Here is a 24,517-nt window from a genome sequence, read left to right on the forward strand (position 1 = left end):
TATTTATTGAGCACCTACTAGCTACCCTGCGTTCTTCTGGACCTTGAGGTTATAGTAGAAAGCTTACATCCTAGTGTGCTAACATGCTGTCTTTTTTTCACATCTTCTTTATATTGGGTATTATCATTTGCCAATGTAAAACACATGTCTGACAAAAGTCCAATGTATCTGTTTTTCTTTTTTTTATGGTCACTTTTGCTTTTTGGTGTCATATCTAAGAAGCTATTACCTAACCCAAACCATAAAGATTTCTGTTTGCTTCTAAGAGTTTTATAACATTACCTCTTAGGTTTAGGTCTATGATCCATTTTGTATTATTTTTGTGTATGCTATAAGATAAGAATCTAGTTTCATTCTTTTGCATGCAATGTCCATTTGTTCCAGGAGAATTATTGAAAATTTTTTTTTACCCCATTAAACTGCCTTAGCACCCTTGTCTAAAATCAGTTAAACATAAATATAAGTGTTTATCTCTGGAGTTTCATTTCTGTTCCATTGATCTAGATGTCTTTCCTTATTCTAATAACACAGTGTCTTGATTAGTATAATAAATTTTGTAGTAATTTTTGAAATTGGAAAATGTGAGTCCACCAATTTTGTTCTTCTTCAATAATATTTTTGGCTAATTTATGTCCCATGCACTTCCATATGAATGTTAGGATTACCTTGCCAATTACTGCAAAAAAAAAAAAAAATCCAGCTGGGATTTTGATAAGGATTGTGAAGAATCTGTAGATCAATTTGGGGAGTATTACCATCTTAACAATATTAATTCTTCTAATCCATGAACATGGGATGTTTTTACATTTATTTAGGTTTTAATTTCTTCCAACAATGTTTTGTAGTTTTCAGTGTGCAGAATTCCCACTTTATTAATTTTATTTCTAATATTTTAATGCTATTGTAAAGGAGATTGTTTTCTTAATTTCATTTGCAAATTGTTCATGTTAATTGTATAGAAAAGCAATTGATTTTAAACATTGATCTAGTATTTTGTAACCTTGTTGAGCTTATTCATTAGTTCTAATAGTTTGTTAGTAGATTCCTTAGAATTTTCTGTAAGAATGTGCCTTTTGCAAATAGAGAAAATTTTACTTCTTCCTTTCCAATCTGGATGTCTTTTACTTTTTTTACTCCCTGATTTCCAGAACCTCCAGTACAATGTGGTTCAGAAGTGGTGAAAGCAAACATCTTAACTTGTTCCTGGTATTAGGAGGAAAGCATCCATCTTCCATCTTTAAATATGATGTTAGCAATTTTTTGTAGATTCCTTTTATCAGGTTGAGGAAGTTCTCTTCTATTCCTAGCTGAGTATTTTTAGCATGAAAGAAATTTGGATTTTGTCAGAAATTTTTGGCTTCTATTTTGGTGATCTTGATTTGTCCTCTGTTAATATGGTGCATTGTATTGATTGATTTCTATATGTTAAACCAACCTTACATTCCTGGGATAAATCCCACTTGGTCATTACACTTGGAGTATAATCCTTTTTATATATTGCTGCATTCAATTTCCCAATTATTTTCTTGATGGATTTTGCATCTGTTTTCATAAGGAATATTGATCTGTAGTTTCCTTTCTTCAACTGTCTTTGTTTGGTTTTAGTATCAGGGTAATATTGACTTCTTAGAATGAGTTGAGAAGTGTTCTCTCTTCTATTTTTGAAAGCATTTGTGAAGGATTCTATTGTAAATCTTCTTTAATTTAGTGATCTATTTCACCATCGAAGTCATCTGGTCCTGGGCATTCCTTTGTCATATTTATTTTAAATTACTAATTCAATCTATTTGCTTGTTATAGATCTATTTAAATTTTTTATTTCTTTAAAAAATTATAACAATCCTTTAATTGATAATTATATAGTACTTAGAGTTTGTAAAGTACTTACATATCTAATATCACTTTATTTCCATATGAATCCAATAAGACAAGCATTGAGACTTTAGATTTTTTTCCTCCTTTTTCCAGTCATAGAAGCCGATGCACAGCGAGGCTAAGTGATTTGTCAAGGCTACCTGCTAGAGCTTGAATAAAACAATGTTATGTCCTCAGCCTCCTGACACACTGGACCTTCATGATACCATGTTAGGCATCCAAACATGATGAAGAATAGTACATATTCTTTTAGTCTATGGACACAAAACTTTTGTGTCTGTTCTTTAGGTTTATTAACTTTTTTCCTAGTCATTAGCACTCAAAATCTTCAATTTAATAAAGTTACACTCATCAAAATGTCAATTACCATTTTTATATGGTCTCTTTCGTAGAAAGGGAAAGAAATTTGCAGTCACAATTAATTTCTTCTGGGATTAAGTTTATTTGGGGGGTCAGGAATTTGTAGAATATCGGGAAATGTTATCTTGACTTAAATATATATCTGTACAAGACAATTAAAAAAATTTAGGCCATGTCATTGGAGGTGGCATGATTATATTATTTGACACAAAATATCTGTTATCCCAGTTGTTAAGCATGAGTAGCATTTCTGTGTCAGATCAAATCATGGGCAGACTTTAAAAATGTTTTTTGCATATATTCCTCTTTGTAAAATTTATAACATCCAGATCAAAAGGAGAGTTTCTCTTGTTTCTCATCCTTTAGTTCTTTATTAGTATTGCCTGTTTGATTTCATTTGTAGATTTCATATGAGTTTCCTCTGACTTATTTCCACTTTGGATGGAGCTCATTGGATGTTGGTTTCATTCCCTATTGTTCATTCTGGAATGACCTGATGTTCCTTTTGTATTTATGTTTTCTCTCTTGGGAACTTTTTATTTTGCTGTAATCAGTTCTCTGGCTTCCCTTCAGAAAACTAAGGCCAATGGGTCTCCCCTACTTTCCCTGCCCCCTTTTATCTATATCTTAATAGTTTTCTTTAATACTTCTTTCAGGCAAGTTTCCCTATTTTTTTATTGAGATATAATTGACATATAACATGTATTAGTTTCAGGTGTACAACATAATGATTTTATATGTGTATATATTGTGAAATGATTACCACAATAAGCTTAGTTAACATCTATCACCTCATATAGTTAATTTTCTTTCCTTTGATGAGACCTTTTAAGATTTACTATCTTAGCAACTTTGAAGTATAACAATACAGTATTATTAACTGTAGTCACCATGCTGTAATTGTATCCCCGGGACTTGTAACTGGAAGTTTGTTTTTTTGGTGTCAAATTTTCTGTTTCTTCTCGGGAAATTTTATCTACCTAATTTGTTGTTATACAGTTATTCATGGTGTTCTCTTATTATTTTTATTTCTGTAGGATAGGTAATAATGTTTCTTCTTTCATTTCTGACTTTATTTTATTTTATTTTTATTTATTTTTATTTTTTTTAGGGGAGGGGTGGGGGGATGGGTTAGCCTGGTGATGGGTATTAAAGAGGGCACGTTCTACATGGAGCACTGGGTGTTACACGCAAACAATGAATAATGGAACACTACATCAAAAACTAATGATGTAATGTATAGAGATTAACATAATAAAAAACAAACAAACAGACTTTATTTTAAAATTGAGTCATCTCTCTCTTCATATTGATCAACCTATCTAATGGTTTTGTCAGTTTTGTTGATATTTTCAAGATTCAATTTTTGGTATAGTTGGTTTTCTATATGACTTTTGATTCTTTATTTCTATATTTCCACTTTATCCTTTACTGTTTACTCCCTTCTGCCTACTTTGAGTTTAGTTTGCTTTGCTTTTTTTCTTGTCTTTTTTTAAGGCAGAAGGTTAGGATATTGAGTTGAGATCTTATTTTTTTATATAGGTTTTAAAGCTATACATTTCCCTCTAAGCATTGTTTTACCTGTATTTCAAAAGTTTTGGTCTGTTGTATTTTAATTTCTGTTCATCCAAGTGTTTTGCAATTTCTTACATAAGTTTTTCCTTTGATCCATTGGTTATTTAGGGTATGTTGTTTAACTTCCACATATTTGTGAATTTACCAAATTTCCTTCTGTTATTGACTTCTAATATAATCCCATTGTGATTGGAGACTATACTTTGTATTATTTAAATAAATTTAAATTTATTGAGGCTTGTTTTATTATAATCTATATAGATTATTTAGCTATGTTGAGGTAAATCCACGACCACTAAGAGTTCAAAATGATTGCATCTGGATTTGTGTATGTGTGCGTGTATGTGTGTGTGTGTGTGTGTGCAAGTATACAATGATGGAGGGAATAGAATGCTAATTTTCAAAATAAGCTATGTGGCATTATTTTTGTTTTATTTTTTTCAAATCTGTACTCTTATAATATTGATAAAGACAATAACTCACAATAAAAAGAAAATAATCCTTTTGTGACAGGTTAATATTTTGAAGCATTATGTCTTTCTCCTACCCAATGCCTGCATTTTGTATGTACACAGAAGTATGCAAACGCGCGCGCACGCACACACACACACACAGATATTCTTCAATAAGAAACTAAGGGAAAGAAGAGAAAGAAACTAATAAGTTTGTGTAGTAATTTAATCTATGCATTTTCAAGTGTGTTAAGATCAATTTTTATGTTTTCTTATTAAGTCTATGTTGGGATTTTATATTTTTATATAGTGGAAATGTATAACTGTGTTTTTAATGTCATCATTCATCCACAAAAGCATTTTAACCTGAGGGTCACTAAAAATTAGAAAAAGTATATAGTCCAGTTTATGTTTGTTATATGACTTTTTGGGAGGATTCATATGCAATTTGGTATTTTCATTTTTTGAGTTCAATTTACTTTTTAACATTATCAACAATTAAAAACTTGTTAATCTGTTTTTTAATGTTTAAATTGTGGTTCTTCTAGGATTCTAAAAATTTGCTATAAAATTAAATTACATGCATTTAGTTCTCTGGAGTGCCACACATTCCTTAAGATTTTGAATTGTTCTGCATTTACTGGGTATTTTAAAGGGAGATTTACTTAGAGTATCAGAAGGCAATTCAGTCCAACAATGAAATGAACATAAAAAAAACCCTGCATAGACCGTATACCCTGTGAGATTTTGTTCTATAAATTTGTGCCATTGAGGCAGATTGATTATCTAGTTTCTAGTCACTTCACATATCCTCCACTCTGTTTATAGCTAGCTGTAAGTTATCTTTCTGTGTGTGTTTGTGGAGATGTAAATAGTCAGTGGCTGCTCTCTTGGTTGACCTGTGTAACAGGCAAATGTAAAATCATAAAAGGCTGGATTTATTTCTAGTTGTAACCCTTCTCTTCCTATACTGCACCGGGTTTGGGTACAATTAAAAGTACTGGTGGGCAATTACAGTTGTGTTTGGCATCCTTGACTGGAACGGTTTGTTGACACTATCATTCAAGCCCCTCCTTTCCTTGTGGTCCACTCACATGTCTCTTTGGCCAGTGTATAGAGTTGTGCTTCTTTATATGGTAGCCACTAGCCATGTGTGGATACTTAAATTAAACTTTAAAGTTAAATAAAATAAAAAAAATTATTTCCTTAGTCAAAATAGCCACATTTCAAGGTCTCAGGATCCCCACCTGGCTATTGGACAGTGCAGAATATTTCATCATCACAGAAGATTGTATTTGAAAGCACTGGTATAGATCTTCCCTGGTTCTTACCCTTACTTTTCCTGCCACCATGGCTCAGGTTCCACTCTGTGGCACAGGCTAGTCAATCTACAGTGGCTTGGTTGCTCTGAAGCTTTCATCTGTCCTGCTCTATATTTGCCCTAAAGCTCTTGAAAATGAAGGAGAATCGCTAAATTTTTAAACTTTTTTTTCTACCAGCCTTTGTCCTTCAAGGATATACAGTCTTTGGGTAAAGTTTTGTAGTGATTATTCTGGATTTGCAATCATTCTTACAGGAAGGCAGGATGATCCTTTAAGGATTAAGGGAGAGAGTATTTGAGTGACACTCGCCCCATAAACATTTTTGTCCACCAACACTGGCTGGGGGACTGAAATCTTCATCAGAATATCATTTTTCAATTTGAGGTATTCCTCTGTTTGAATGACAACAACTAGGAAAGCACTTTATTCAATTCACAAGACTTTCCAAGATTTCCCCCTTCATTAGATAGCTCAGTGGTTTCACAGTAATAGCCCTCATTTCCTTTTCTCTCTCTGTATCACTGAGTTTCTGTGTAAGAGATAAATCTTATATTCCTTAGTTCTGTTGTGAGGATAAGATGTGGGTGGAGAGATCATGGAACCTCTGAATTTTGCATTCTGAGTAATTACAGGGCGCTACCTTGGGTACAAATTCATTTTATATAAATTGTCTGTGAAGATGTGAATTGTGGAAAGCAAGTCCAGTATCACTTCCCACATACACGCATTTGGCAATTAGAGAAGGCAGGGAATGACTCTCAGCTCTGTGAATTCAGCACATAGTATTTTAGAAAATACATGTGTTTTGAGTGGGAAAAAGGTCTCGCACTTAAAAGAGACAGTTAAGGGCTGAGAATCAGTACATCAAATTATCTTGACAATTACCAACATCATCATCATTTATGACATCAGATATTCTTGAGTGAAGCTGACAGTCGTGCTCTGTGTTAAACCTCTCCTACCACTCCCATCTTCCACTCCTATCATCACTGACTTTGGGACCCAGCACTAGACCCAGTGACAGTCAAGACTCAATACTCAGTGACTGTCAGGATTTTAATCCATCATGATCACATTTTACCTCAGTCATCCCTCCAAGTGGAGCCCTCTGTGAATAGATTCTCATCCCTACTAGCTCTGAGCTCCCTCACACTTGGCTTTCTTACCCTTCCTATCTGCCCTCTAGGATCCCTATATTTACATAAGTTTTCAATGTTTTTTAGGGCTTCCTTTCCCTTCATAGTTTCTTCATATTATGAACATGGCTCTCCCTAGGGCACTGTTCCTTATATAGCCTTTCCTTTGGATCTAGATGTGGCTCTAGAGGTGATGCTTTCTGGAAGCCTCACTCCCTGGGTGGATTTTTCTAGATGGTCTTTTTCTGTTAAAAATGGCTGCTTCTTTGAACTTCATATTATATGAGTTTACCATTTCCCCTCATGCAGAGTAATAATCTCTGGACATTGCTATCAGCCAGTCTCATCGTATATTCTGTACTCTACTCTTCTAATTTTCTGAGTGATTTCAGTATTCATGTGGAGGTCCATCCAGAATCCTGGCCTCCCATTTCCTTCTCTTCACATTTCCGTTGATCTCCTCCATTCCCCTCCACTTCTTCCATTGGGAATCCATCGCCATCCATCCCAAACATATAAGGATGACAGTTTGGGAAACATTCTTTTTGACACTGTTTCACTTTAAAATATGTATTTGTATTATATGAACAAAACCTAAAACTTAAAGAATAAGATAGTAATCTAAAAATAATATAAATACTGTTAAAATACATATGATAGAAAATACTGATTTATGTTAATACTCAAAATAAGAACAAAAAGATAAATCAGAAGAGGAAAAAAAGAAATGGGGCAAAATATAATTAGTTGCTGATGATTAATAATAACAAATTGTAGGGGAAATAAGGTCAAGCAAAATTGTTTTGTTTTAAGGACTGATATATGAAAGCAGGTAGTATTTATACATGAAATATATCTTTATTCAATTCACTCCTTGACATCTGTGTATTGGTGTCGTTGCAGAAATAGAATATCATGGGAATGAGTTGCTTGCTCTGATTTGTCAAAAAAGAAACATTCATGAAAATAAAACATGCTATAGTATTTTTTGCTTCTATATTTCTGTTATGAGAATAGTCTATTTATGAAAGATTCTATGACAAGAGATAGAATTGTCAGTGGTATGGCCAGAGTCTCAGTCTGTTCAGGTTCCATAACAAAATACCACAGACCGAGTAGTTTGTAAATGATAAAAATTTATTTATCACAGTTCTGAAGGCTGGAAGTCCAGGATCATGGTACCAGCATGGTAGAGTGAGAGTCTTCTTCTGGGTTGCAGACTTCTTGATGTGTCCTCACATGGTGGAAGGGGTTAGGGATTTCTGTGGGGTCTCTTGTAAGGCACTAATCCCAATCATGGGGGTTTCACCCTCTTGGCCTAAGCACCTCCCAAAGGCCCTAACTCCTAATACTATCATCTTTGGGAGTTAGGCTTTCAACATGAATTTTGAGGGGACACTTTCAGACCACAGCAGCCAACTAATGTTAAATAAAAACAAAATGAGGGGCACCTGGGTGGCTCAATCAAATGCCTGCCTTCGGCTCAGGTCATGATCCCAGGGTCCTGGGATTGAGCCCCCATCAGGCTCCCTGCTTGGCAGGGAGCCTGCTTCTCCCTTTTCCTGCCCCCTGCTTGTTCTCTCTCTCTGTGTGTGTGTGTGTGTCAAATAAACAAACAAACGAAAAACCAAAATGAAAACCCAAGTGTTTTGCCTAGTAGAGTGATAGGCATGGCTGGAACTCTATAACTTTTCTATTATTAATTATTCATTTTATTTAAAATTTTCAGGTTGTCAGCATGGGCTTGATGAGTATAGCAAAGCACTAGGTATATGTACCATTGAAACCATCATTGCTTGTTGTCATGATCTTGGAAACTTAGATATGTCAGTGGTACTATTATTCTTCCCTTTCCTACATTTAAAACATTTGCCATTCTTGCCTATTATATTCCTCCTTTCCACCTCCGGAAACTTACCAAGAAATCATAGAGCAATAGTTGTTGCAGGATCACTATTTTAAAAATTATTAGAAACATGAATAATGTTAGGTTTTAATAAAAAATCAATATATAGTTAATAAGTGGGTCTTGAGAAAAAAATGAATTTTGATCATTTTCATATTTTATAATTTAATTTAAAATGCAGTAATAGTTTTTACATATGTAAATATTTTAGCATTGACATTACTTCAGTTGTATTTTCAGTTCTTTTATACATTAATTTTATTTTTTATAATTTTAAATTTTCTAATAAATTATATAATTTATAAAATTTACAATTTGATTTCCAAAACTGATATTTGGGGCTGTAGCCACTTCTAATCCTACACACACACCCTTACCCAGGTTCTTTAGTTTTTAATTGATGAGCTCACAGGGAGGAAATTACCAGTCAGAATTCAAAGGGTAGGCCATTTCAATTTTCAAGTGAGCTGTTCATCAGAGACATCCATCAAAAGGGGGAGAATATTAGGTAGGAAGAATAGTTAAACTGTTTAATCTCAATAAATGGAATAATCTCATATAAGACCTAATACAATACAGTCCCTCAATCATTTTGCAAAAACAGACTCTCTTATTTTTTACTTCTCTAGAACCTTGAGATCATCATATGATAGGGATCTGGGGGAATTCCTAGAAACCTTTGATTGACTTCTCTATTTTTTAAGAAATAATTTATTGAGAGGAAATTTATATAACATAAAATGAACCATTTTTAAAGTAAACAATTCAGTGGCATTTAGTGCCTTTACTGTATGGTATAACCATTCCCTCTGTCCCATTTAAAAACATTTCAATCACTGCAAAGCAAAACCCTTTACTTATTAAAGCAGTTTCTCCTCACCTGTCTTTCCATGAGCTACTGACAGCCACCAATCTGCATTCAGTCTCTATGGAGCTCTCTCTTCTGGATTATTTCATATAAAAGGAATTATACAATATGTGACCATTTGTGTCTGAGTTCTTTCACTCAGCACAATGTTTTGAGTTTTTATTTATATTGTGTTAGGAAACACGTAACATAAAATTTGCATCTTAACTATTTTAAGTGTTAAATTGTATTCACATTGTTGTGAAACAGATCTCCAGAACTTTTTCATCTTGCAGATCTGAAACTCTGTACCCATTTAAAAATACCCCCATTCCCCCTCTCCCCTGAAACCTAGGCCATAACCATTCTACTTTGTGTTTCTATAAATTTGACTACTTTAGATACCTCATATAAGTGGAATCATACAGTATTTGTCTTTTGGTGACTGGATTATTTCTCTTAACGTAATGTCCTCAAAGATCATTCATATTATAGCATGTGACAGGATTTCCTTTATTTTTAAGCCTAACTAATATTTATACCAGATTTTGTTTATCCATTCATCTGTCTATGGACATCTGTTTTGCTTCTACCTCTCAGCTATTTTGAATAGTGCTATTATGGAGCTAGGTGTACAAATATCTCTGCAAGACCCTGCTTTCAGATCTTTTAAATACATACCTAAAAGTGGGATTGCTGAATTAAATGGTAGCTCCATTTTTAATTTCTTGAGGAACCTCCATACTGTTTTACATATTGCTAGCACTGTTTTACTATCCCACCAGTACTGTACGAGGGTTCTAATTTCTCCACATTCACATCAACACTTATTATTTTCTGGATTTTTGATCACAGCCATGATAATGGGTGTGAGGTGATATCTTATTGTGATTTTGATTTGCATTCCTCTGATGACTAGTGTTGTCAAGTATCTTTTCATATACTTGTTGGACATCTGTATATCATCTTTGGGGAAATACCCACTCAAGTCCTTTGCCCTTTTTAAAATTGAATTATGATTTTTTTTGTTGTTGTCAAGCTATAGTTCTTTATATATATTCTGGTTATTAATCCCTTATCAAATATATGGTTTGCAAACATTTCCTCCCATTTCATAAGTTGCCTTTTCACTCTGTTGATTGTTTACTTTGATGAGCAGATATTTTTGTGTTTGATATAGTCCTATTTGCCATTATCATACTGTTTCAATTACTGTAGCTTTATAATAAGTTTTGAAATTGAGAAATATGAGTTCTTCACATTTATTCTTTTTTTCAGATTGTTTTGGCTATTTGGAGCCTTACTATTACTTGTGAATTTAATGTTTGGCCTATCCATTTTTGCAAAAATGGCCATTGGGATTCTGATAGGGATTGCCATGAATTGTGGATTGCTTAATGCAGTACTGACATCCGAACAATACTAATTCTTCCAATTGGTGAACACTGGATGTCTTTCCATTTATGTAGAACTTTAATTTCTTTCAACAGTGTATTGTAGTTTTCATTGTACAAGTTTGTCACAACTTGGACACATTTATTTCTAGGAATTTTATTCTTTTGGATCTTATTTTATTTAAAAAAAATTATTTTAGAGCGAGTGAACAAGCACCCATGAGCAGTGGGAGGGGCAGAGGGGGGAGAGAAGCAGACTTCCCATTGAGTGTGGAGCCCGATGTGGGGCTTGATCTCATGACCTGAGATCATGACCTGAGCTGAAATCAAGAGTTGGATGCCTACCTTACTGAGCCACCCAGGTGCCCCTTGAATCTTATTTTAAATGAAACTGTTTACTTATTTTACTTTTCAGAGTTCATTGCTAGTGTGTAGAAACACTTGATTTTTGTTTGTTGACCTTGTACATTACAATTTTCCTGAATTCATTTATTAGCTCTAGCACTTTCTTTGTGGATTCTTTGTGATTTTCTCTATACAGTATCATTTCATCTGCAAATACATATAGTCTTAGTCCTTCCTTTCCAATCCAAATGCCTTGTATCCCATTCTCTTTTTTTGTCCTGATTGCTCTGACTAGAACTTTTAGTACATTATTCAATGACATTGGCAAAAAGAGGACATCCTTATATTGTTCCTGATCTCGGGGGGAAAACTTTCAGTGTTTCACCCTAAAATACGATGTTAACTGTGTTTTTCATAAGTGCTCCTTAGTGTGTTGAGGAAGTTCTTTTCTATTCTTAGTGTTCTGAGTGGTTTTATTATGAAAGGATGTATGATTTTTATCAGGTTTTCTTCTGTATCAAATTGGCATCACCATTTTTTCTTTAATTAATGTGGAGTATTTTATACACACACACACACATATAGTTTTAAATATGGAACACTTCATAAATTTGTGTGTTATCCTTGCACAGGGGCCACTCTAATCCTCTCTGAACCATTCCAACTCCAGTGTATGTGCTGCTGAAGCAAGCACATTTATTGATTGATTTTTGTATGTTGAGCCATCTTTGCATTCTTGGGGTAAATCCCACTTGGTCATGGTATATAATGCTTATAATATGCTGATAGATTTGGTTTGCTAGTATTTTCTTAAGGGATATTGATCTGTAATTTTTTTTCTTGTAATATTTTCATCTGTCTTTGATATCGCCATAATGTTGACCTTATAGAATAAGTTAGGAAGTTTTCTTCCCTTTTCTATTTTTGGAAGAATTTGGGAAGTATTTGTGTTAATTATTTAAATATATGGTAGGATTCACCAGTGACACCATCTGGTCCTGAAATTTCTCTGTTGGGTGGTCTTATTGAGTCATTATCCACTTTTTTTTTTTTAAAGATTTTATTTATTTATTTGAGAGAGAGAGAATGAGAGAGAACACATGAGAAGGGGGAGGGTCAGAGGGAGAAGCAGACTCCCTGCCGAGCAGGGAGCCCGATGCGGGACTCGATCCAGGGACTCCAGGATCATGACCTGAGCCGAAGGCAGTCGCTTAACCAACTGAGCCACCCAGGTGCCCTAATCATTATCCACTTCTATAGGTCTGTTCATAATTTCTATTTCTTTTTGGGTCAATATTGATAATTTATGTTTTTCTATGAATCTGTCAATTTCATCTAGATTATTTACTTTATTGGTATATAAATTCTCTTTTTAATAAGATTTTATTTGTCAGAGAGAGGGAGAAAGAGAGAGGGTATCCACATTCATTTTTATTTTAGTTATTCATGTCTTATTTTCTGTTCCCTTTTCTGTCTGGCTTAAAATTTTGTACTTTTAAAAAAATCTTCAAAGAACCAACTTTTAGTTTCATTGATTTTTATTATTTCTATCTCTTTGTTGATATTCTCATTTTTTTCATACATCATTTTCTTGTTTTTCTTTTTTCTTTCCCCCTTTTTCTATTGTTTAGCTCTATGAGCAATTTTTTAAAAAAGATTTTGTTTATTTGAGACAGAGAGAGAGAGAGTGAGCAAGCATGTGTGGGGGGAGGGGCAAAGGGAGAGGGAGAAGCAGACTCTCTGCTGAACACGGAGCCCAATGCAGGACTTAATCCCAGGACCCTGGGATCATGACCTGAGCCAAAGGCAGATGCTTAACCGACTGAGCCACCCAGGCCCCCTATCTATGAGCATATTTAAGACAGCGTATTTAAAGTCTTCGTCTAGTAAGTCCAATACCTGGACTTCTTCTCTGATGGTTTCTGTCATTTAGCTTTTCTTTTGACTGGGTTGTGCTTTCTTATTTCTTGGTATGCATTTTTGTTGTTGTTGTTGAAAAGTGGATATTTGAATGTTGTAATGTGGTAACTCTGGAAATCAAATTTTATCTGTTCTTGATAGTTGAAGGCCGCAATCATCCAAACTAATTTCCAAATGAGTTTTTGCAAAGAATATATTCCTTTTGTGTGTGTTCACTGAAGTCTCTGGTCCCTTAGCTTTGTTCAACTAATGTTTTGATAGAGATTTCCTTGTGGATTGACTCTGTGCCAGTGCACTTACTCAGCATTTATAACTCTGTTCTGGCCTTTATATGTTCATTGCATTTAGCCTAGAGATCCAGACAAAGGAGATATCTTAGGATCTCCTCAGTTCTTTTCTGATCACATGTCCTTCCCTAGGCATGCTTTTGGTTTTCTAGATTCTCCAGTACACATGCATGCTTTTGAATGCTCTAATTTCCCAAAGAAACTCTCTCCCTAGCTTTTCTTTCCAGGGGTTACTCTGCTTGCATGTCTCAACCATAATCTTTTGTCCTACATGGCTGCATGTTGTTTGTTTGCCTGACAGTATTTTTGGGCACTGTCCACTAATTTTCTGACCTGAGTGATTTTGAAGTCTGGCAAAACAAAAACAAGCACCTTGCATCAGTCCTTCAGGTAACTCAAGACAGCTTAGAACAAACAAATACAATGACTTGTGAATAAGGTCTGCTCTATTTCATCCAAAACCAGATATCAGAGTTTCACACTAGGACCTCCATCTTCAAGACAGAAGATGAGTCAGAAAGGGAGAGGCTCAAGGGCAAGTAAAAGTGCCACAAAGCTTCCCTACTGTTTTAAAGTTGTCTTTTTCTTGATTCAGTGTTCCCACTTGGTTGCTGCAAACCTTTGATTATTTTCCAGAGTTCTAACAAAGTTGGTCCTGTCAACTTTTGCTTGTTTTTCAATGTTTCTGTGGAGGGATGGGCATTTGGATTTGGATTTCCATTATTTGGCTGACATGATCCCCTCCTTTCCTTTTGTTGTGAGCCCTAAACACCAAGAGTAACTCTTTTTCTTCTCTTTGATGTAAGGTTGTATTTTTGTCAAGGCTGAACCACAGAGTCTTCATTTTAAAATGAGAGGCTAGCACTATATAATTTCCAAGATGTTATGAATCTCTAGGTGTTCATTCTTCTGTGACTCATCTTGTTAACTGCCTATATTGTTAGTCTGTTTTAGATTTTAAAGCCAGATGTATTAAAACCAGAGCTAAAGAATTAGCTTTAACTTCTTTTCATTTCATTTGTTTTAAAAATTATGATGCAGTAAGTAGGAAGGGAGAAATGAAGGGGGGGAGATCAGTGGGGGAGACGAACCATGAGAGACTGTGGACTCTGAGAAACAAACTGAGGGTTCTAGACGGGAGGGGGTTAGGGGGATGGGTTAACCCGGTGATGGGTATTAAGGAGGGCACGTACTGCATGGAGTACTGGGTGTTATACACAAACAATGAATCATTGAACACTACATCAAAAACTAATGATGTAATGTATGGTGATTAACATAACAAAATAAAAAATTATGCAGTAAAGTTGTCTTTTTGTTATATGAATATTGACAAATTGTACAATTGCATAGCAAATACAAAAATCAATATAGAGAACACTTGTATCCCCTCCTCTAAATTTTTTTTTACCTGTTTGCTGTCAGTCTTTCCCCGAATTCCAGTTAATAACAAACACTGATCTCATTTTGTTTGTATAATTTTGCCTTTTCACTTATATATCATATTAAATGAAGTCTTAAGATAGGTTGGCTTTTCAGTCTCGGTTCTCTTACTTAGAGTAATGCATCTGATATTCATCCATATTATTATATGTAACACTAGTACATTACACTTCATTGTTGAAAAGTATTGTGTGGATTTACTAAAGTTTGTTGTCCATTCACTGTTTGGAGGGAATTTGGCTTGTTTTTAGGTTTTCATAATTATAAATAAGGCCACTATGAACATTTACATGCAAGTGTTCATTTCTCTTTGGTAAACACGTAGAATTAGGAATTGTGAGCCTTATGTTAAGTGCGTATTTAATTTTCTAAGAAAGTGGGAAACTGTTTTCCATAATGACTATGAAACTGTGTATTCCTATCAACGATGTATAAATGGTTTAGGTGCTCACATCTTTTTCAGTTCTTCATAATGTTGTTTTTGTTTAAGCCATTGTGATAGGTGTGAAGTATTCTTTCCTGTGAATCAATTTACATTTCCCTAATGTGTGATGATGTTAAACATCTTTTCTTGTGGTATTAGGTATATTTTATTTTCTCAGTTGTCTTTTCACATCTTTTACTTAGTTTTCCATTAAGAACTTTGCTTTTTATTGATTTTGTATGTTCTTTTATATATTTTGGATACAAGTTGAATTTTTTGGTCAAAAGTGTGTTTTTGGCTTCTAATTTTATTTATTAAGCATTTTTAGCAGGACAGATGTTTTTAACTTTGATATAATTTAATCATTTTTCTTTTGTAGATTATTTTTTTGGTATTGTATTTAAGAAATCTTTGCCTAACCAATGATTACAAAGATTTTTTTCCTAAATGGTTTATAGTTTTAGGTTTTATATTTAGGTCTTTGGTCCATTTTGAATCAATAGGAACTATTCTTAAAATTTAATTTAATTTTTAAGAATTATTTTTAGGCTCATGAAAAATAAACCAGGTCTTATTTAAAAAAAAAAAAACTACTTTCAACGTCGCAAGATAATTTTCTTTTTGAAAATGTCTTTTTTTTAAACTGCTGTTTTGCTAGATCCATAGTATCTCATTAGATCTCCAGAACTTATTCATCTTGTATAATTGAAACTTTGTACCTCTTGACCAATATCTCCCCATATCTCCCTCTCTCTAGCTCCTAGTAACCACCATTCTGTTTTCTGCTTCTATGAATTTGACTATTTTAGATTCCACATATAAATGTGAGATCATATATTATTTGTCTTTCTCTGTCTGGTTTATTTCACTAAGCATAATGTCCTGCAGGTTCATCTATATTTTTGCAAATGGCCAAATTCCCTTCTATTTTTAAAGCTGAAAAATATTCCATTATATGTATATACCACATTTTCTTTATTCATTTATCCTTTGGTGGACATTTAGGTTATTTCCATGTCTTGACTATTGTAAATAATGCTGCAATGAACATAGGAGTGCAGGTATGTCTTTGAGATCCTTATTTCAGTTCCTTTGGATGAATACCCAGAGGTGAGATTGCACATAATATAGTAGTTCTGGTAACAATACTGTACTTTATGCCTGAAATTTATTAAGAGGGTGGATCATATGTGTTCTCACAACGAGGTGGAGGTAACTTTGTGAGACGATGGATATGTTAATTAGCTTGATTGTTGTGTTACTTCATTATGATATGTGTATCAAATCTTCAAGTTGTACACTTTATATACAATAAAAATAGTATCACAAATTTCTTAGAGCAAAAATAATCACAGGTGTAATGTATTTTTTTCTCTGTCAGGTGGCAACATATGACTTCAGCATTCAAGTTCAAATTAATTTCTTCAGGGCTTCAGAACTTTACACTCAATATCGTTTGTCAAATTCTCCTATGATTCCAAAGACAACACCACTTATTCGACCGTGTCATGTTCAAGCTACTGGTATGTACTGTGAAACATTCACTTGGTGTGCCCATACCAAATATTTACACTTAAGCAGGTAAAAGTTTAACAATTCAGAATATGATATTTACTTTTTTAAAAATAGAAATATTTGAAAGTAAAATTATGATATGATTTCTGTGTGTGTCACTTAAATTGTGCCTGTGAGAATGAATTTTGAGAAATAGCGTAACCAAACCAAGTTCACTCCTTGTTGAGTTACAGAGACTGCACCTGGTGAAGTTGTCACACAAAGATAACTTTATTGAGGAGATCACGGGCAGTGGCTTCCAAAGCCATGAATCCCTGACATCAGGTGAAGGGTTACCTTTTGTTTAGGGTTAGATGAATATTTACTTATTTCTACTTTTAATTTTTATTTAATTAATTAATTATATTTTTTTCTGAGAGAAAGAACGTGAGCAGTGGGGGAGGGGCAGAGAGAGAAACTGGAGCAGGCTCCAAGCTCAGCATGGAGCCGGATGCAGGGCTGAATCTCACTACCCTGAGTTCGTGACCTGAGCCGAAATCAAGAGTCAGTTGCTTAACTGACTAAGCCACCCAGGCAGCCCTAGGATGACTGTTTAGCTAGGGAAGCCTTCTTATCATATGTAGAGGTGGCCATAAGGTCACACATGAGCCTTAAGGAAACCTGTCTATACATACATTGTATGTTATGTAAATGAGGCTGAGGCTCCCCCTTGGTTGGAGGTTTTAGTACTCTAATGAAGCAAAGGTAATGGTAGGTCATTCCAGAGGTCACTCCATGGTCTGTCTGTGCAGGTATGAGTTGGAGGTTTAGCTCAAAAGGTCCGGGTAGTCTGGTGGGTGGGAGGTCTTGTCAGGGCAGTTGCCATCACCTACAGGGTGGTTTCCAGTTTCATTTGCCTGAGTTAAGAGGTAAGCTGAAAAGAAGAGCTTAAGGAAAAATGTAAGACAAAGGTTAGTGAGTTCAAGCAGGTGGGCAGTAAAGGTCAGGTCTTGGGGTTTAGCTGGTGACAGTAGCATGGACATAATCTCAGATCAGTGGCTCTTGCTTTAAAAAATTGGTTATAATTAAAAACAAAGGTCAGTTTAGTTATTTATTGTATGGGTAGTTTTAAAATGATTAAATCAAAATATAAATTCTTAAAACCAAATACATTAGATATATAATGAAATGATGAAAATTTTATTTAAGAAAAATTTCCCCCCCAAAGGAATGGGTTACTAAAGGACTAAGTTCATGTAAAGAAGGGTAAGTAAAAACAAAAAAACAAAAGAAGGGTAAGTATATTAAGTTTTTGAGTAATTATTTACTCATTTTCTCCAAATATTCAAATATAAAACCAATTCACTCTGTAAACCCTACCTTTTCTTTTTTTGTAAACCCTACTTTTGACGAGCTTTGGTTTTGCATTTTATTATATGTGTTTAAGTATTTTTCATGAAAAGTTAAGTCTAGTCTATGCTATATTATGCAATATTTTGTTTTTGTAATTCTGACATTAAGTTGTTATTAATAATAAAATAGTGCTCAGTTGATGATTGCACTTGGCACCTAGTAAGAGTAGCCTCATTAAAGTAGCATACACAATATAGAGATTTATTTCCCTCCTGTTTAAAATACAGAAAAATACAGAATTAAGAGTTCTACAGCTGGTAGGGAGGTTCCATGGAGTTTTCTCCCTTGTTTTAAGACATCATTTTAGGGAAAAAATCATTTTCTAATTTTGTTTTCTGAATTAGGTAAATTAGGTGAAAAATAAAATTTATCTACTTGACAAATAAAAATTAATGTATCGTCGTTATGGAAAATTGGAAAATGTTAGAAACACAGAAATGTCATCTGGAGTGAGAATATGTAGAGCATACTATTATTAATATCTTGGTATCTTACTCTTCTTTTGTTCTATGCCTTTATTAGTTATGTTTTTTTTAACATAGTTGCGATCTTAACTGCCGGTTAAGTTGAAATCTCTTCACTCTTAATAGAAACTTTTACTTGGATGTTATAGACTCTTAATTGTATAAATTAACACTGATAACTATTACAGAATATTTAATCCAATAAGTGTCTCTTATAGATTATTTAAGCATAATCATAAGGATTTAGGTTGTTTCTTTTATTTTCTTATTCATATAAATATTGTAGTATTTTTTTTAACATTTTTTTTTTTTTAAGATTTTATTTATTTGCGAGAGAGACAATGAGAGACAGAGAGCATGAGAGGGAGGAGGGTCAGAGGGAGAAGCAGACTCCCTGCTGAGCAGGGAGCCCGATGTGGGACTCGATCCCGGGACTCCAGGATCATGACCTGAGCCGAAGGCAGTCGCTTAACCAACTGAGCCACCCAGGCGCCCTAAATATTGTAGTATTGAACATTTTTGTGTAGAATACTTTCTCCCGGTTTAGATTTTTTAAAAAGTGAGGTTCTCTGAATTGGCTGCATTCCTTCTGAAGTACATACATGTTAGGGACGCCTGGGTGGCTCAGCTGTTAAGCATCCAACTCTTGACTTTGGTTCAGGTTATGATCTCAGGGTCGTGAGGTCGGGCTCCATGCTGGGCATGGATCCTGCTTAAGCAATCTCTCCCTCTGCCCCTCCCCCCTCCTCCAACAAGTACACAGTCAGGCTTTCTCTCTCTCTCTAAAAAAAAAGTATATACATGTTAAAGCTCTTGATACATTTTGCAAAAGGGCTTTTGTAAAGAGTTATGCTGTTTTACCTCTCCTTCAGTGTAAACTCTAACCAGCCTTGAATTAAAGAAATTGGATATTTTTCTATGTGATTGAAAGTATATCATTTCAGTTTCTTTGATTACTTATGAGGATTAAAAAAATCTTCTATCTTTGCTCTTAATAATATATTTCATATGAAGATTATCTGCTCATGAACTTTACCTTTATCATTGTGGTGATGTATTTGATAGATGTCAGTGATTTTCTTATTTATTTATATTAATTTTTTTCACCTTTACTGTGAGGTTTCCCAAGATCCATTGTTTGCTTTTAGTTTTATTTGTTGTTCAATAAATACTTTTAATAATTTTATAGTGAAATTTAGCTATGATTTCCTCTGTGATTTCTAACATTGTTTTAAAGATTAGACCATCTTCCCCATCTTCAGATTTGGTATATATGTAATTCTGTTTTTTTCTTTTTCTATTTTTAATGGTTTAAAATTCATTCAACAGTTTCTATACTGAGTTAATTTGTAAAAAAAAAATATATATATATTGCTGTATTTCCAGAAAGGATTGGAATGTCAAAGGAAACTTGATTATATTATATAACTTACCAAACTCAAAGTTTACTAATGATTCAAATGATACAAGTATAGTCAGGCAGACATGTAACATTTCTTCCTATAGAAGTTGGCATCTATCAGACACAGCTTCCAAATTGTCCTTTTCTCCCTCCTTAAGATGCCTTTTGCTTTTGAATTAACATATGACTTTTGAATGTCATTTTTAGAAACCAGTTCCCAAGGGAAGCTGTTTTTTGTTTGGAGCTTCCCATTTTTGTCCTCTTAATAGTTATACAAGTAGAAAGTATCTACATAAGGAATTCTCATTCCCCTACCAGCAGTGCCTCATAAATCCATAAATTCCAGATACTTTTGATTGGCCATTTGGACAGGTCATGTATGTCAATGGTTTTTTTTTTTTTTTTTTTTTTGAATAGTCCACTGGTCAATTCCATTTTTATGTTTCAAGGACGCTTGGTCAAGTCCGTTATTCCTTGAGCTACCCCTCAATAGAAGGATAATGCCTCAGTAGGAGGCTCACAAGCTTTCTGTTATCGCTTTTCTCCCAAATTACATGTATATATTTTAAAAGTAAAATAGTGCTAATCCAGAATTGCAATCCATTATCTCCTTCTCAGGGCTTATCCTGCATCCCAGAGGCAGTGACTTTTTTCTTTAATTATCTAATGAAAACACTTATTTAATGACAAGCATCTGTACTCACTTGAAACATTAACTCCAGTTATCCATTTTGTAATGTAATTATAGTTTAAATTTCAATTAAATTTTTTATCAGAGATTTAATTGTTATGATGATACATTGTTCATTGTTAAGCCAAGTAGTGTAACTGCATAGTTATTTTATTTACTTTCCTTCAAATTTTTGTTTATCCTTGGAGTTATTAATTGCTCAATTGTCCTTAGATATTTGACTAAATCCTCCCATGCCACAAAGCTCTCCTTTATATTACGCTTGTCTGGACAGTGTTCCACATAGTCTAGACTGTCACATAATATGTCATATCTACTTATTCTCTTAAAGCAACTTTCCTGGAGCACAACAACCTCCTTCTACAACATGAACTAGATACTTTCCCTGTGGCAGAACTTTTGTCTAAGATTTCCTTTCACTATAATTGTAGGGATTTTTTTTTAACTCTTTTCTGTTTTGAATCTCCTATTTTTTCAATCCCTTACCTTCCTATTTCTTGGTTTACTTCACCATTTAGGTAGATTACATTTTCCAGGAGCTTCTAAAGAAAGGGCAAAACGGAGCTAATTTTTGAGAATTTCCATGTCTGAAAATATCTTTGTTTTTCCTTTCACACTTGAATGATAATTTGGTTTAGTATAAAATTCTCTTATTTCACACTGATAACTTTAGTGTGAATCTTTTGTCTTATGTTCTTATGTTCTTTTCAATCTGGAAATTCATATCCTCTGGTTCTATAAAGTTTTCATAAACTATTTCCTTGAAAAGTTCTTCCCACCATTTTCTATATTTCTTTCTTTAAGGCTTTATTGGTTGTGTTTTGTATGTCTTGGGTTATGTTATATATTTTAAATGTCTTATATTTTCTTTCCTATTGTCCTTTTCCTTATCTTTTTGTTGTACTTCTCAGGATATTTTTCGATTTTATTATGTCTTAAGAAATTTTGGCAATTTTAATCTAATGAGAGTTAACTTTTTTGTGATTATTTCTTTACCTACAGAATTCTGACAAATAACATTTTTTATCTCCACTTGTATTATGATAATTTGTTTGAAATTTTCTTCTGTTGCTACATTGTCTCAATTTTTGCTGAATTATTTCTCCTTCATTTCTCCTTCATGCTGAGGAGTTCCTTAAATGTCTGTTGATTTTTGCCTATTCTCTCGTGATTATTAGTGAGTCTCACAATGCTGGCTTCATTATCAAGTATTATATCATTTCCTGACAATCTGGATCCCAGTGAATGTTTAAAGAGGTCAAAATGTTAGTGTGTAAGACTTTAATCTTGAGTACTTCAGGTTTTCTGGAAAATATTTCTTCAAATTATAAGGATAATAGGTTAATACATCAACAACAGTATGCATGCAAATTTGATAAGCTAGATGAAATGGAGCAATTCCTTGAAAGACACAATCTACCAAAACTCACACATGAAGAAATAGACAGTCTGGATAGACCTCAATCTATTAAAGAAATTGAATTAGTAATTAGTAACCTTCAAAAACAGAAAGCACCAGGCCCAGATGGATTCATTCGTGGACTCTATCAGACATTTAGAGATGAAATCATACCAGTTTTCTGTAATCAATTCTCTATAATCTCTTTCAGAAGATAGAAAGAGAAAGAATACTTTCTAACTCATTCTAACTCATTTTGAGGTCAGTTTTACTCTAATACCAAACCAGACAAAGGCATTACAAGAATAGAAAACAGCAGACCAATATCTCTTCTCAGCATGGATACAAGTCCTTAACAAAATATTAACAAATCAAATCCAACAATGTATAAAAGAATTATGCACCATGACCAAGTGAGATTTATCTCATGTATACAAGGTTGGTTCACATTCAGAAACCAGTGCATTCCATTATATGAACAGGATAGAGAAAAAAATATCACATGATCGTATCAGTAGATTCAGGGGAAATAAAACATTTTATAAAATCTAATACCCATTCATGAAAACAGCTTAGTAAATGAGGGCTGGAACAGAATTTTCTCAACTTAATAAAAAATATATATATAAATATCCTACAGCTATTATCATTCTTAATGATGAGAAACTCAAAGCTTTCTCATTAAAATTAGAAACCAAGCTAGAATGTCCCTTCTCACCACTTTTTTTAATCATTGTACTAGAAGTCCTAGCTAATGCAATGGGATGTGAAAAAGAATCAAAAGATACACAGATTGGGAAGGAAGACCAACTCTTCATTCATTGATGACATGATTGTTTATGTAGAAAATCTGAAAGAGTCACTTAAGAAAAACACTTCTGGAACCAATAAACTGTTACAGCAAGGTTACAGGATACAAACTTAATGTACAAAAGTTGATTGCTTTCCCATATACAAGCAATGAGTAAATGGAATTTGAAATTAAATACAAAATAACATTTACATTATCACCCCCCCAAAAATGAAATACTTAGGTATAAATATAGCAAAGTATTTATAAGATCTACATAAGGAAAGATAGCAAATGATGAAATTTATCTGATGAAAGATATCAAAGAATTAAATAAATGGAGTGATAGTCCATGTTCATGCATAGGAAGTCTCAATATTGTTAAGATGGCACTTCCCAACTTGATCCAGAGATTCAGTTCAATCTCAGTCAGAATCCCAGAAAGTTATTTTATGGGTATTGCCAGATTGATTAAAAGTTGATATGGAAAGGGGAAAGACCCACAATAGCCAACACTACTGAAGGAGAAGAACAAAATTGGAGGACTGACACTATCCAACTTCAAGACTTTCTACAAAGGTGCAGTAATCACAAGACTTTGATATTAGCAGAATTATAAACAAATAAATCAGTGGAATAGAAAAGAGAGCCCAGAAATAGACCAACATAAATGTAGTCAATTGATCTTTGACATATGAGCACAGACAATACAGCTCAGAAAAGATAGTCTTTTCAAAAAATAGTGCTGAACAACTGGACATCACAAGCAAAAGAATGAATCTAGATACAGACCTTGTACCTTCACAAAAGTTAACTTAAAATGGATCACAGACCTAAACATAAAATGCAAAATTACAAAACTTTTGGGAGATAACAGAAGAAAAAAATCTACATGACCTTGAGTTTGGCAATAACATTTTAGATACAACAACAGAGGCAAGATCTGTGAAGGAAGAATTAAGAAGCTGGAGTTCATTAAAATTAAAAGTTTCTGCTCTGCAAAAGATACTGTCAAAAGACCAAAAAGACAGACCACTGACTGGGAGAAAATATTTACAAAAGACATGTTTCATTTCACTTCTGTACTTCTGCATTGGTCAAAATCTATTATAGAGATCATCTTAATTGTGTGTACTTTATTCTCAGCTCAGTATTTAGTATATTTTATACTTTTATTGTCTCAAGGCTAATTTTTCTATTGTGCTTGTAATTAGTTACCATTAAAACACAAAATTGGAATTTTATGGATGTGATAAACCATGATATTCTATAAATGTTTTAAAGTGTGACTTTGTTTTCTGTACATAAAGATAAAAAAATTATTTTTTATTTTGTGTTGAAAAGTATAGCAATAATTATCTATAAGCTAATATCTCTTAGTATTTTATCAGTATATTTACTTTCCTCTCATAGTATTGCAAGCACCATTGAGACTATCCAGCACTGATTTTATATTTGAAATGCCATTGCATATTTTGGATCCTAATAACAAGGTCACAAAAACTCAGGTATGTATAGAGAATTGATGTAGTTTACAACTTCTTTTATTATGGTTTTTAGTTTATTGAGTTGATTATT

The 24,517-nt window shown here is 33.6% G+C and overlaps 1 protein-coding gene and 1 non-coding gene across 2 annotated transcripts in view; one reads left to right on the forward strand and one right to left on the reverse strand.

Moving 5' to 3' along the window:
- Positions 1-24,517, forward strand: part of CFAP47 (cilia and flagella associated protein 47) — a 495,620-nt gene that overhangs the window by 91,026 nt on the left and 380,077 nt on the right. Inside the window, exons 22-23 of the mRNA XM_045873173.1 lie at positions 16,668-16,809; positions 24,353-24,447. Of these exons, the coding sequence (XP_045729129.1) occupies positions 16,668-16,809; positions 24,353-24,447 (237 nt within the window). The remainder of the gene's footprint in view (positions 1-16,667; positions 16,810-24,352; positions 24,448-24,517) is intronic.
- On the reverse strand, positions 11,800-11,906 carry LOC123851485 (U6 spliceosomal RNA). The gene has a single exon (XR_006792618.1). It is a non-coding gene; the product is annotated as a U6 spliceosomal RNA (small nuclear RNA).

This window comes from Mirounga angustirostris, unplaced genomic scaffold (assembly GCF_029215605.1).
Source record: "Mirounga angustirostris isolate CCGP_5_RB_7025 unplaced genomic scaffold, mMirAng1.0.hap1 SCAF_11, whole genome shotgun sequence".
NCBI classification, from domain to species: Eukaryota; Metazoa; Chordata; class Mammalia; order Carnivora; family Phocidae; genus Mirounga; species Mirounga angustirostris.